General features: G+C 47.7%; 4 protein-coding genes across 4 annotated transcripts; 2 read left to right on the plus strand and 2 right to left on the minus strand.

The window, feature by feature from the left end:
* Window positions 1-233: 233 nt before the first annotated feature.
* On the minus strand, window positions 234-1,933 carry BU24DRAFT_427808 (uncharacterized protein; the record flags this gene model as incomplete). The annotated part of the gene is made up of 1 exon (XM_033529316.1): window positions 234-1,933. A coding segment is annotated over exon 1 (1,513 nt), but the record flags the coding sequence as incomplete, so codon positions are not given.
* Window positions 1,934-2,376: 443 nt separating this feature from the next.
* BU24DRAFT_356989 (DNA-directed RNA polymerase III) lies at window positions 2,377-3,210 on the plus strand (the record flags this gene model as incomplete). Its single annotated transcript, XM_033523925.1, has 3 exons — window positions 2,377-2,579; window positions 2,735-3,059; window positions 3,112-3,210. Coding segments are annotated over 3 exons (627 nt in total), but the record flags the coding sequence as incomplete, so codon positions are not given.
* Window positions 3,211-4,974: 1,764 nt separating this feature from the next.
* On the plus strand, window positions 4,975-7,440 carry BU24DRAFT_472960 (PLC-like phosphodiesterase; the record flags this gene model as incomplete). Its single annotated transcript, XM_033532754.1, has 6 exons — window positions 4,975-5,442; window positions 5,510-5,807; window positions 5,858-5,930; window positions 5,988-6,406; window positions 6,467-6,561; window positions 6,688-7,440. The coding sequence occupies 6 exons, from the start codon at window positions 4,975-4,977 to the stop codon at window positions 7,324-7,326; spliced, it is 1,992 nt and encodes a 663-aa protein (XP_033378132.1). The 3' UTR covers window positions 7,327-7,440.
* Window positions 7,441-11,238: 3,798 nt separating this feature from the next.
* Window positions 11,239-11,606, minus strand: BU24DRAFT_64102 (uncharacterized protein). Its single transcript, XM_033534493.1, has one exon. The coding sequence runs from the start codon at window positions 11,483-11,485 to the stop codon at window positions 11,273-11,275; it is 213 nt and encodes a 70-aa protein (XP_033378133.1). The 5' UTR covers window positions 11,486-11,606; the 3' UTR covers window positions 11,239-11,272.
* Window positions 11,607-13,504: the final 1,898 nt, after the last annotated feature.

Raw genomic sequence — 13,504 nt, forward strand, 5'->3', positions numbered from 1 at the left:
GGGCAAATCTGTAGTTTTCCTTTTCAGAGTGTGTAGCGTACACAATACCTGTGAGCACGCCGACCGCCCTCCACAACTGTATATAGCACTTGCAGAATATCCCAGCAAAGAGAAGTTTCCTCCCGCTACTTTTCAGCTTCGATCTATGTTAATTGGGGGGAGCATGTATCACAACGACTGCTTGTGAAGCAGAGCCTGGGCCATTCGTCAACAAGCACCACTGCGAGATGCTGTCAATCGAAAAGGAAACAAACGAAGTTTCATTTAGTTAATAAGTCGATATACCAGAATTCCTCAGCCTAGAAACCCATGTTGCCCAAGCCATTTAATCGCATCGAGTGTATATCGATCGGTCTTTGCGCTTTCCTGTTCCACCAATCTTTCGTACAGGCTTAGTTTCTTATTCTCCTCCCTTGGTGGGTGAGCCAGTTTACATCGATCTTTGTACTTGCAGTTGCCCCTTAGCCAGTGGGGACATGCACGAGGGCCCTTCTCAGCACTGCCTGTAGCCCCAGTTCTTGACGGGGGTGGTGGGGGTACTGCATTACAAGGGACGATCTTGGAGGACAATTTCTCCGGCTCCATTTCATTCTCATCAGATTCATCGTCGGATCCTGCATCATCTGATTCCCCAGAGCTCGAAACCACAGAAGATTCCGAGAGAACCGAACTCTCATCCCCGGAGTTACTGTCAGTGCCGTACCCAAGTCCAAGATCGACTTTTGGTTTGCCTGTAACTTGAACCGGCTGCCCCTCAGTCGTTAAGGTACTTCGGGAATCGATTTCGCGAGCGTGCGTTCCATTCTTTTCGGGGTTGCGCACTATTCTGGTCGAGACTTCACCAAAGCTCTTTTCTGGGTTTATGTGAACAACTGGCCCACCTTTCACCTTGCGCAAGAACATAAGTTCACTAGCACGTTTCTCGGCCTTCTCCTGCGCCTTAACCTGTGACCTCAGGCGCGTGGGATACTGCTTTCTACGGTCTTCAATCCAGGCTGCTATGTCAGCCGGGGTCTGCAGAGATACTGTACGGCCCTCATGCTCGAACGTCATGCGTTGTGAGGCAGGCAATAGCGCGTATGCCGCTTCTTCATCAATATCCTCACCGGCTCCATCGTCACTGCCATCCGATTCCGGTGCACTTGTCGTGAGACCTAGATTCATTCTTTGCTTGCCCAGAGTATTCACATCTTTGGCTGCCGCGGCGTTCGACGATGGTGTGATAAGATGCGATGGTAGAGAGAAGCCGAAACTTGGTATAGCCGGCGCAGGGGCAGCTTTAGCTTTCGGTGGCTTTGATTGTGCTTGTTGGGAGCGCTGATTGTGATGCTGTTCCGTCCGCCCCGAGCTTTCTACTGTTCGCTTCCGTTTTCTGTTGCTCTCTGGCGAGCCGGTTTCTGTGGGCGCAATGCTGCTTTGTCGCGGCTCGCCTGCTTGCTCGTTCAATGAACGCACTTGAGTGGAAGCGTTCCAATGGGGTATCCTGTCATTGGACGAAACCATACCACGCTGCTGGTCACTTTCAGACATCGTTGACTGCAACTGTGGGTGGATCTGCCGGTTACCGGGCCCCTGGCGAGAAACTTGTTTACCTCCGTTGTAAAACCCTCTCCCTCCTCTCCCTCCTCTTCCTTGTCTGGTATTCGCGTGGCTGGTCCCACGTGTCTGCCATCCTCGACCGTAACCACTGCTGGTATTGTTTGCGTTTCTTCCGCGGCTTGATGAGAGTGTTGGCGCATCATTCATGGGAGCTTGCTGAATTGAGGACGGGGGAGGCGGTGGAGGTGGAGGGGGAAACTTGAAGGGTGTCATCTTTCAGAACGGTGAGCTGTCATGGTACTCAACGGTCCATGATGATAATATCGAAGCTTTCGTCGTAGCCGTAATGGTGGTAATATCACCGGGATGGCTGATGATTGATGGTTGTTGGTTGTTGGAGTGCAGGAAATAATACTCGTAGCTTCCTTATCGATAGAGAGAATATGTTGCTTAGCTCGGCCACTTTGCGCCACTTTGCGCCGATCAATCACCCACTGACCACTGAACCGTCGATTCTCACTCATTCCCTAACTACCTAATACCTCGTACCTTTACCTAACTCTACCGGACTACTGGGCCATTACTGGACCAAACTGAACATTCCAATCTTATCCTCACCCTCGTTGCATGCATCTTTGGCATTAGATGCTCGCTTTCTCTTTCCCTGGGATCATGACCTGATAGTGCTCGCTATACTGAATCACTCAACGGTAAAGGAACAAACGGAAAGAGATTACAGTTCATATCACAATGTTCATAACTGTTAGTTGGTCCTTGATTCAGTAGGGTCGAAGCCGGGGCGCTGCGGTCAAGTTGCTAATTTTTTTTTCTTACTGACAGACAACAATTCAAGACCTGATCCAGATCAGGCCCCAAGAATTCGAGAAACCCAGCGCCCAGGCCATAAAGGATGCGATAAATGCAAAATATTCGAATAGAATCATTCAAAACATTGGGTTATGCGTCTGCCTATGGGATGTCTCGGAGAGCACAGAAGGTCTCATAGGTCACGGGACCGGGCTTGTCAATGTGAATGGCAAGTAATCACCACCATCGTTTCGAGTGCGACGTGTTTTTTGCACACATCTCGGAGAGCTCGAGCAGAATTTTGTGGCAAATGCTACTGCCATATGGTTCTACCTGCCAATTAAGCAATCTTGTATCGGCCGACTGACGTTGTAGTAGTCGAGTTTAGGATGGTGGTTTTCCGCCCTTTCCGTGGTGAAATCATACGCGCAAGGATAAAGATGGCTACAGAGGAGGGCATATTTCTTGATGTAGACTTCACATCAGAGATCTTCGTACCGTACCAAAACCTGTTCCCGGGCTCAACCTTTGATCGTGGAGAGGGCGTTTTCATCTGGAAGACGGAAGAGGGCCATGAGCTCTTCTTTGATAAGGGAGAGCCGGTACTTTTCCGCGTTGAGCAGGAGGAATGGATCGATCAAAAGCCTACCGTGATACAGAAGGATGAGGACGGTGAGATCATTGAGACGAGAGATACAAGTTGGAGAGTCATAGTAAGTACTATCTATGAGATCACCGCTGAATGACGAATATTGAAAGATCCAGGGCTCGATGAGTATGGAGGGATTGGGTCCAACATTGTGGTGGGGAGATCAGGAGGAAGGGGATGATGAACAGGGGCAAGGTGATGAGATGGAAGAGTAAGGCTACGCAGGCAGTTGTGCCGAAACTGTGGCAATCTGCTACTGGCCGATGTCAAATAGCACATGGTCCTGGGCTTGCACTGTTTCGATAAGAGAAAGTGAGATACTTGTAATTCTATATTCCCACTAATCGTGTCTTTACTCTCCAATAACGTATGTGCAGCCATGGTCCCCAATCCAGACCTCATGTTCTTTCTTTGCATCGACATCGATTCGATCACCAGCAACGAATGTTGCTTTAGTGGGGTTTACATCCTTAGGATAGACTATGGTCAGTTGCCCATCAAGGATCAGATGCTGCAGGCATTAATACATTGCCGTTTCAGCAAATGCAAGACGGTATTGTAGACTAGGGCTTACAGTGGTCAAACCGTCATGCACATGCGGTGGATAGTGGGAGTTACTACAAGGCGAGGGTCAATTTGTTAGCCCTGATACCAATTCTATGATGCTGAGGTGAGAGAAGCGTGGCCGATCAGTCATACAGGCAGTGCAGGTGAATGCTTGCGACGGCTATGGCCATGTCTGCGGGTTCACGGGCTTACGGGCTGTCGGTCCATGTAAAGACATGTTTGAACCCCCAGGAGCGCACCTTATCTTCAGCATCCCTCTTGAAACTTTCCATGACCGCGACTAGTTGGAGAGAGATGAGGAGTGCAAATAACGTTTCGTTTAGGATTCTGGTACCCTGTTATTTGTATGTGATCGGTTGATCAAGGTTGAGGTTGAGGTGAAGATACAATGTGACGTAGACTTGGGTCGATTCGATATCGATAAGTGGCCGCAAGCCTGCTCCCCTCGGGCGCCCCCACCTTCCAATGCTCGTGTAGTGCCTGGGTACACAGCCCGTAAGTATCTATCTGGGCGGACCGCCTACAAATAGTACGTAGGGTTTCTGTACCTGCTAAGTGTCTATTAATACTACGAGGTACAAGGTAATTACCTTGACTAACTACGAGGTGGCTAACTACCTAGGTACTTTAGGTTCTTTAGGTACCTAACCAGAAGCACCCACTCGTAAGGTACATGTAATAGTAGTCAACTACTCCGTACCTGTGGTACTCTCACACCAACACGCACTCACACCATGATTTGTTTGTAACAAACGTTTCTTGTCTGTGAAACTATAAAAGAAAAGTCGGCACCCGGCACCGTCATGACCCTAGGCACCTTGGTAGGGTAACTTACTCTTACCTACCTACTTAAGTTTGTCGATCAAACAGGAAAACAACAAAGCTGCCAAGCCTGCCTCACAGCTCACTTCCTTCCTTCAGCTCCAAATCTCTGGTGCCGCTCACTTCTTACTTTTCTTCTTCTTCTCCCTCTCCCTCTCCCTCTCCCTCTTCCTCTTCTCGTCCCTCTCACTGCTTCTCATCTGTACCTTCGCGCCTACCTCCCTACATTTTCACTCTACACTTAGGAGGCTTTCCACGACTTAACCGTTGTTTACTTGAGGTGGTGAGTGAGCTACCCCACGCCTGACGATAGTACTGTGCCTGTCTGCCTCCCGTCCCTCGCGTGACAACGAGTTTGGCGCAAGTCGCTAGACGTTTCAATACACGCTGCATCACTGATGGCACAATTACCGTATTATTCCTCAACATCTCATTTCAAGCAGAACTGCACATTCTCTCTTGACGCTGGTGGACACCCTCATGGAGGCTGTTGGCATGCTGGCTTATCAGATATCTGACCCCGCTGTCTAGGCTCTTGCAATATCCACGTCTACGGCCTGCACAGCTTGGCCGACCTCTTGCTTGAAACAATGACCACCGCATTGCCATTGGCTGCATCTGCCAGCGCAGAGGTCGCAAAGGACCGAAAATTGGGTGAGCCGAAACTCGACCAACCGCAGCTCCAAGCTGGAGGCGGGACTGCATCGTCCGCCACAAAGGCTAGAACACTCGACTATCTGAACGACATAATAGCCAATCACCTCAAGATTGCTTACTCGGAAGCAAATAAACGCTTTGATTTGACCACCAAAGAAGGTCTCGTAAAGTGGCTGGCCGAGGAGCAACAATCGCCCGAACAGGATCCGGGCCTATTCAAGGACGGATCATTCTCACATTTTGCCAATTACTTCCTGTCTGGCCTTGCAAATGTCATGGCGGCAGCTCCTAATCTTGATGAGTCCTATCCAATTTCGAATTACTTCATTTCTTCCAGTCACAACACGTACTTGACTGGAAACCAACTGTCCAGTAACTCAAGTGTAGAAGCCTACAGAAACGTAAGTGCTTAATCTTGTCACTCTTTTGCTTTTTCATATTCCGGAACGGCATTGACGCGCCCTCTAGGTACTGGTTCGAGGCTGTCGTTGCGTAGAAATCGATGTGTGGGACGGCGAGCTTCCCTCAAGCTCCAGCTCTGAAGATGAGTCAACAAAACCCTCTACGGCAAGTGCGAAGAAGGAGAAAAAGAAGGAAAAGTCTGGATTAGGTATCCGTAAACGCTTGGAGTTGCGGTTTGGTAGAAAGGCATCGCCTCCACCTGGAGACCGGCAGCCCGAATCCAATCCGTCAGCAATGACAGATGATAAGATAGAGAAATGGCGCTCAAATACGTCTTCTCGTGCTGAGCCTCGAGTTCTTCACGGTGACTTTTCCTTTCCGTAATTCTAGAGGAAGATTACTGACATTGTTTAGGATACACACTAACAAAGGAGATGTCTTTTCGAGCCGTATGCGCAACGATCAGGGATTTTGCCTTTTCCACATCGTAAGTCCCTCCAGGTGCTCATCACAGCGTCAGGCTTCTTTCTCTGACTATATCCAGAAAACTACCGTTAATCGTCAGTCTTGAAGTCCATACCAGCCCCGAACAACAGGACATCATGGTTGAGCTTATGCGTGAATACTGGAAGGGAATGCTTGTCGATCTCCCTCTTGACCCGTCGCAGGCTTCGGGCGACATAGCGTTACCACCCTTGAAGGATCTCGAAAAGAAAATCATCATTAAAGTCAAGCGGGCCGCTCCAAAACCCGTTGAACCCGTCGGCGTCAAACCTACGACTCTACAAGCTCCCACTGAAGTCGCCAAAACCACAACAATCAACTCAGCATCATCATCATCGTCCGAGGAAATTCCAGAATCCCAAGCCAATCCACCCGCCCCGAAGCCTAAAATTACCGAAGCCTTGGGAAAGCTCGGAGTGTACATGGGTGGTTATCATTTCAAAGGGCTCGATCAGCCAGGTGAGCTTCAATAAGCCGCACAAAGGCATGCAAACATTGGTTTGTTAATGATACCTACAGAGGCGCAAATACCAACCCACGTCTTTTCGCTATCGGAGAAAGCCTTACTGGAGGTCCATGAAACACAGACAACAGCTCTGTTCAATCACAACAAGGTAAGCAAAATATCATAATGCCTCAATAGCCCAGTCAAAGAAGCATTCATTGCAGTTTGGACGGATTGCGGAAGCTGCCAATGAGCATAACAACCTCTTCAAAAAAGTGCTGACTTTGGCCGACAGAACTTCTTCATGCGTGCATATCCTAAAGGCCTGAGATTGAACTCCTCCAACCTCGATCCGTCAATATTTTGGCGAGCTGGTGTACAAATAGTGGCACTGAACTGGCAACGCTGGGATGGCGGCATGATGCAGAACGAAGCCATGTTTGCTGGTACCAACGGCTGGGTCTTAAAACCCGAAGGCTATCGGGGTGCTAGTAACGAAACCTCACAGAACACGGCTATTCCGCGCCATAATTTAGACCTCTCCATCGAGTTTTATGCTGGACAGGATATCCCTCTGCCACCCGAAGAAGACGACCCCAACGACTTCAAGCCATACGTCAAAGTTGAACTGCACGTCGAGAAGCGTGAGGAACGTGAAGGGGAACCGCTGCCTGGTGGCGGGAAAACCAGAGGGGGGGAATATAAGGCGAAAACAAAGACACATCGATCTACCAATCCAGATTTCGGTCGAGAGGTAGTGAAATTTGATGGAGTTCAGGGAGTGACGGAAGAATTGACCTTTGTGAGGTATGTACGCAGGCCCGCCTGGCCTTCCCAATCTCTTTTTTCCTTTGTTACATCAGTTTCACGTTGTGGGGCAAGAGATGCACGCGACTTGTTGCACGGGGTTGAACGAGGGGCCTGTTGCGCATGAGGGTTTGCAATTGACCTGTCATCTCTTCGACTGTCCTCAAACCTAGCATGCTAAACCGATCGCACAACCCCATAATACCTTTCCCCCAGTTGTGGAATGACCCGCCATTGCTCTGGCTTACGCCCCTACCATACCAGCTTGATGTTAGGGTAGGGAATGCTTGGGTCAGGACTTTGGGACAACCTTACTTTCTCCATGCACAAGCCTCTTGTATCTATTGCTGGGGAGCTTGTCATCTTGGCTGGCTGCGTTTAAGCATGCATTTCAGGTCTGGCCATTGAGCTAATCTATGCTAACCTTGTCGGTCAGATTTAAAGTCATGGATGATGAACGACTCTCGGATGACCTTGCTGCTTGGGCCTGTTTCCGCCTTGATAGGTTGCAATCCGGGCTGCGCATACTTCATCTTTATGATTCTAATGGGGTCATCACCAAAGGTGTATTGTTGGTGAGGATCAAGAAGATAGTGAGTGCAGCTAAGTAGCATCTTACTTAGTGCGGCACGGAATTTCATTGTGACTATACGGTCCTTTGAACTAATCCAGACCACTAGTTTTATCCCTATTCTCGGGCAAGCATTGGTTCAAGGAGAATTACTAGAGGGGTTGCCTTAGGAAGCACCCGCGCCCAGCGAACTTCTATAGACATCAATAGCCGGAGGAGCACTCCGCTCGCAGTGGCTCATAGAGGTGGCTTGCAACGACACTAGAATGACACATATGCAGAAGAGATATTGATCAGCATATAAATCCCGATTGCACCGCACGAGCGTCTCCCATCCATGTGGAGAGGTACATATATGAAACGATCCTGGGCACTTATATATTCGTGTCTCTCTATGGTGAGCTCTTGAATCTAATTTTCGCTTGAGATACTCCGTAGCAACATCGATGAGCTGTTTTAGCCACGCCACTTTTGGCGACGGTGCGCTTCTATTCCCTTGAATCAATCATGCAGTCTAGCCTTACTCGGAAAATCCGAGAAGTACAAGGTTGTACTTGACACGCGTTTACAGTTATTCAGTGTCAATCTCGGTTTTGCTCCACTGCTTTAACAACTTGGTCCAATATGTCAACTGATGCGGGAAGCAAATGTTGCTATAGAGGAAAGATCACATTGGTGGGTAGATGACGTATTCTGGTCGGAAGTTGTACTCAAGGGCCACTCGATCGCCTGGTCATCACAATTAGACTACGTCTCGAATGGAAATCCGGAAGACAACAACAAAGTAACACACCATCTTGAATTGCTCATTCAGAAGGTGAAAGAAAGACTCGTGAACATGTCTTTGGACACTGCTCAATCTAGTGACATGTAATTCGAACATATGTCTTGAGCCGAGGGCTATTTGGTCGTATATGTAGGTCATGACCTGGCAAGTAAGGAGAATTTGTCAGGTACAACATGGCTAATTCAGTGCAGGGAGTGTAGATTCAACACCATAGAGCGAATCCATTTGTATCTTAGAGTCAGATCGCAGTTATAGCGCAGAGTCAGGCACGAATGTATTGTATTGCGAATCACGAATGAATGACATAATGACCAAAGATCCTGTTTCTGGCGTGGCCGTGTGTCAGTAAATAAGTATCATGGATATGGGTACGGAGTTTATAGGGCGTTGAGTACAAAAATATGTTTCTGATAAGGCAAAAGAAGTATATATAAGATAAACTGCATAACGCTTACCACTTCTAGTATCAAAAGTCTCGATCAACTCGTGCCAGTGGGAAGCGGTGACAATTAATGGTAGGACTAGACCTTCTTTCTCGTAGTGCAAGGGGGCACAGATTGCTCGAACAGGGTCGTCCGTTATCATATCTAGGAGTTTTCGCGCCGGATCGACGAAAGGTCGACCTAGGCACAAGAATACACCAGTAAGCTGTGCAAACGCTCTTGACAATGCTTATGTAAATCTAAATTAAGGCAGGAAATACGAAGGTGGGGTTGGAATGAGAGCTGGTCATCATCACTGGTACGTTGGTTTATCTAGGTTGCGCCGGTGTACCTCCTAGCCAACTGGCATTTGTGTGACCGGCTCGCGGACTTCCGAATGAAAGATACCTTGTGTTCTCTAACTTAAACAGTATGCGAAGTAAAGCCCACAGAACAAGCATACATCTTTTCATCGACTGGGTAGAAGTCTTTAAACATCTAGACAGTAGGATGGTAAAGGAGCATGCATGATATCCCTTCAATTATGTCTGGTACACTTGACACGCTGTGATATTTCTTTTAATACTTTCGATCGCTCCTGACATTCAATTTTATAATCGACCAGTACCTTAAGCTACGCTTGTTCACAATGTAGATGAAGAAGCTTAGCAAATTTTCTGGAATCATCCAAGGAACTATTGGTAGTCACAGGTCCATGCTGACTGATTGAAAGGATAGTTCAGATCACTCGACTCCAAGTCCTAATTGAACAGAGGCATTACACGAATCATGGTGGCACCCAGAGGCCGTACAGGCTCTAGGCACTTGAAACAGCGCTAGGTAACACTACAGCATAACCAGATTGCTATAAAACAATCGACAATAGTTGGTACGGTGGCACTGGAGGTCGTGATACAACAATGTGATGAAAATTGAAGAACCAAGCAATGCATCGACCTGACACGATAAGCATTGTCGACTGTTAAAACCCTTTGTGTAACGATTAACCGTGTTCGACAACTCATTATGGACAGTAGATTTGCGAGGATTGTACGGAGTAGTCCTTCGTTTTGGCCGTAATACTCAACTCAACCAGGGGACCGCGTAGGTTGGATAGAAAAGGTGCAGCTAAGAGATTCGCAACAGCCTCCGATTCGAGACTGTTCCTCATCAGCTCAGAAAAATTAATGATGATACGGAGTACGGAGTACTAGGGAGAATAACATAGCAACATTCTCCAACCAATATTGCCCGCCGATTTGATAAGTTCGAGCCGACGAACAAGGATCATTGGACCGCAATAGGCGGAACGTATTGATGGAAGGGGGTTAACAAGATTGCGTGATAGCAGTCATGAGTTCCTCTTAACTACTCTGACGAGTGACTTTCGAGAACACGTCCCTCGGGTTCTCCAAAAACCCATGGTAGCATCAACAGTGGATAATGTCCACCTTCGCAATAATACTCCATCGTGTCCAGAATTAGCGGACCATGCTACCGCAACCAGTAAGGCCTGGTAGCCGCGATCCAATAATGAGGTAAGTTTAAGATGTGCATGGGTAATTTTCCTTGCACATGTAGCGATTTGAATGGTGTCTGGGTGCACAAGATCGGCTACCGGGATCCCGGGTTTGGGCAACGTTGACCATCTATGGTACTGATGCCACAGCATCTTGCTTATGCCAGTCGATCGTAGGATTTCACACCTCCTCAAATCCCTGGGAAGGTTTTGGAGGGTTCACCTCTGGTGATGGGCGAGGAATATGGTTGGGCGGAAAGGCTTTGGAATGAGAGATCGCCGACAACATGAACAACATGAGATATACCTAGCACGGCTTAAGACTCGATGGGTATAGCGTACATTCTTTGTGAACCCCTGAGGAGTTAAGCGAACCGATATGTAGCACATTGGCGGCAGGATGGCGGGCTTGACCCTAACAACTACGATCACAGATGTGATCGCTCACATCTACCTTGAAGACTATCCGGCAGAGTATGAGTGCAAATGCTCACCGCCAATTGACATCTAGATTGACACGGATCAGCCTTTATCTTCATGGAGCGACTTCTTGGGCACATTCACATGGATCTCACGTTTCATACAAGCTCCTCTCACGATCGAAGTGGTCACCAACAGTGTTCCGCCTCGTCCTGCGTTCTGATAGGTCGAGCTTTGTGCTGGTGCTGCTTGATGGAAAAGCAACTATTATGATCGCTTCTAATTAGAATTCTCTGGAACAAAAGATCGCGTTGCGGTACAACAAGTCCCTGGATCCATCCCCTAACACAGCACTCAAGAAGCGACAGGTAGACATTCTGCCTCCCCCCGGTCTGGATCACCTACTGCCGATGCCCACTTGAAGGGAACACATGCACATATCCGTGTAGCTGTAACGCATCCATTGGGAGTAGCAGTACACACAATGTTCGATTGACCGGCAGATATGCACAGAATCCAGGATGCTCCCATGCGGCTACTGCTGCGGCCGTTAAGGTCCAATATCATTGTTTGGGATCTAGTTAGGACCCCTACATTCGGTCATGGGGGACAGGCAAGAGACTAGAGATATACGGTTCTACCTTCTGGCATATAAAAGGCCTAGACCTCAACAACCAGAGGCCTTTAGGACACCGTTATCTTCAAGTCATTCCCGTGATTATCACCAGGTGCTCACCAAGTTTGCCTTTATCAGTATACGAATCGTGGGCCCAATTTGTCATCTCTCAGCATAGTTACGTCTGTGCTGCTTATCCAACAACGCAATGTGTTTCCAAAGTCCCATCAACAAGATCATCATCCCATCTATGAACGAGGCTGAGGGAATTGTGACTATGCCGGTAAGTCGTTCTGCATGCGTATTCACTCGAATGGAAATCTCTCTGGCTAGTGTTTACCTGCTAATTGTCCCAGGTACCAGGACGCCGCTGCCCAGCATGCTTAGAGAGGGGGGATACTGTGTGGGTGATTCCAGGCAAGTGTTGTCCGCAGTGCGGAACACCGGTGAATTGAACGACTTCTCTCTCTGTGTGTGTATGTGTCTTCGTGTGTGATGAAAAGAGGTATAGTCTCGTAATACATCCATTGATGAACGTTTGCGCTGACTTGCGATTCAGAAGTTGAGCGCGCAGGCTAACTTTGTTATGCGGGGCTTTGGGACCGGATGTACATGAGTATCAGGGTAATTGCATCAACGGGGTTCAAGCTGAGGTGTTTGTGTACTGCATTTTTCGGCGCTCTATCTTGGGGCTGTATGTCAATCGAACCTATCAGGATTGTTTTTGTGATCAGCGGCGTTCGAGGCCAAGCGATCAAAAGTTGGGGGATAATGTTTCATAGTTGCCGTCAAAAGAGGTATATATCCTTACTTGATTAATAGAGAATTAATAGCCCCTCAAGTGTAACGGCCATGGTGATGACCAACAGTGTGAAGGCGAACAACCAGTTTTTGACCCATTTGTCGCCGGAGCTCGGAACTTGCAAACAGGATGAGGAGTTCAAACCCAGACAATAAGTTTGAGTACAGGACGTACGGATAAATTGTATAATTCCGTCTCTCTTGATTCAAGAGATCTCGTGCGGCTTTTATACAATTGTAGTTGGGGTTGTATGTACCGGAAATACGTGGTAGTTAGTACGATCAATGATAAGAAACTATTGGTCGAGTACTATTGTGTAGAATTGCTCAGCGCATTGAGATAGGATGTAAGCAATTCGTATACTCCGTAGCAGAATGTAGCATTGTAGGTAGGGTGATAGGGTGTTGTACTCGTAGTTACTGTGTATCTAGGTAAGTACCAACTACTCGTACCTAGGTATCTACCTACCTAAATACATACTAGCGACCGTAATACTCGGCCCTTCGTAATATACTACGGGTAGTACTATAAGATTCAAGGTACAAGTAAGTTGAAGTAAATCGTAGCAGACGGAGGGAGAATTCAACCTGGTGTGACCATGTATTAATCACTGTATGTATGGAGTGTGGGAGTGTTCCTTGAGGCTCAGGGGGTGCTCAAAATACGCTAGACCCAATATGGGTTAAACTGTGAGACATATGCTGACAACAATAATAAATGATGATGAGTGTTTTCACGGAGGATGTTGTTACACAATTAGGTGTATGTATCCATTCCTATCAGTTAGGTACATGCACAGTATAATAATTACACAGTAAGACGTGTACCAGGAAATGTGATTCGAAAAACGAACAGACTAGACCTAGTACAGATCCCCGAATGCTTCTTAGGTAACTTGTTACTTGTTGTGTAGGTACGGAATACAAGGTAAGTTGATTATTACCTGTATGTACATACGTACGGAGTACTGTGTACTGTCTGTGTACTCGTAACTACTGTGTACTCGTAACTAGTTGTTGTCTTGTCCTTTATTGTTGTGATGATCTAGCACCACCGCCAGACCTCCACTCCCCAGACCTCTCCTCTCCTCTCTTCTCCTCCACTCCACTTAACTCTTCTTTTAAATCAAAGCGAATTCGACACCGCAGAACCTGCCAGAGAAAGAAGA

The sequence above is a fragment of the Aaosphaeria arxii genome (genome assembly GCF_010015735.1).
Source record: "Aaosphaeria arxii CBS 175.79 unplaced genomic scaffold BU24scaffold_12, whole genome shotgun sequence".
NCBI lineage: Eukaryota > Fungi > Ascomycota > Dothideomycetes > Pleosporales > Aaosphaeria > Aaosphaeria arxii.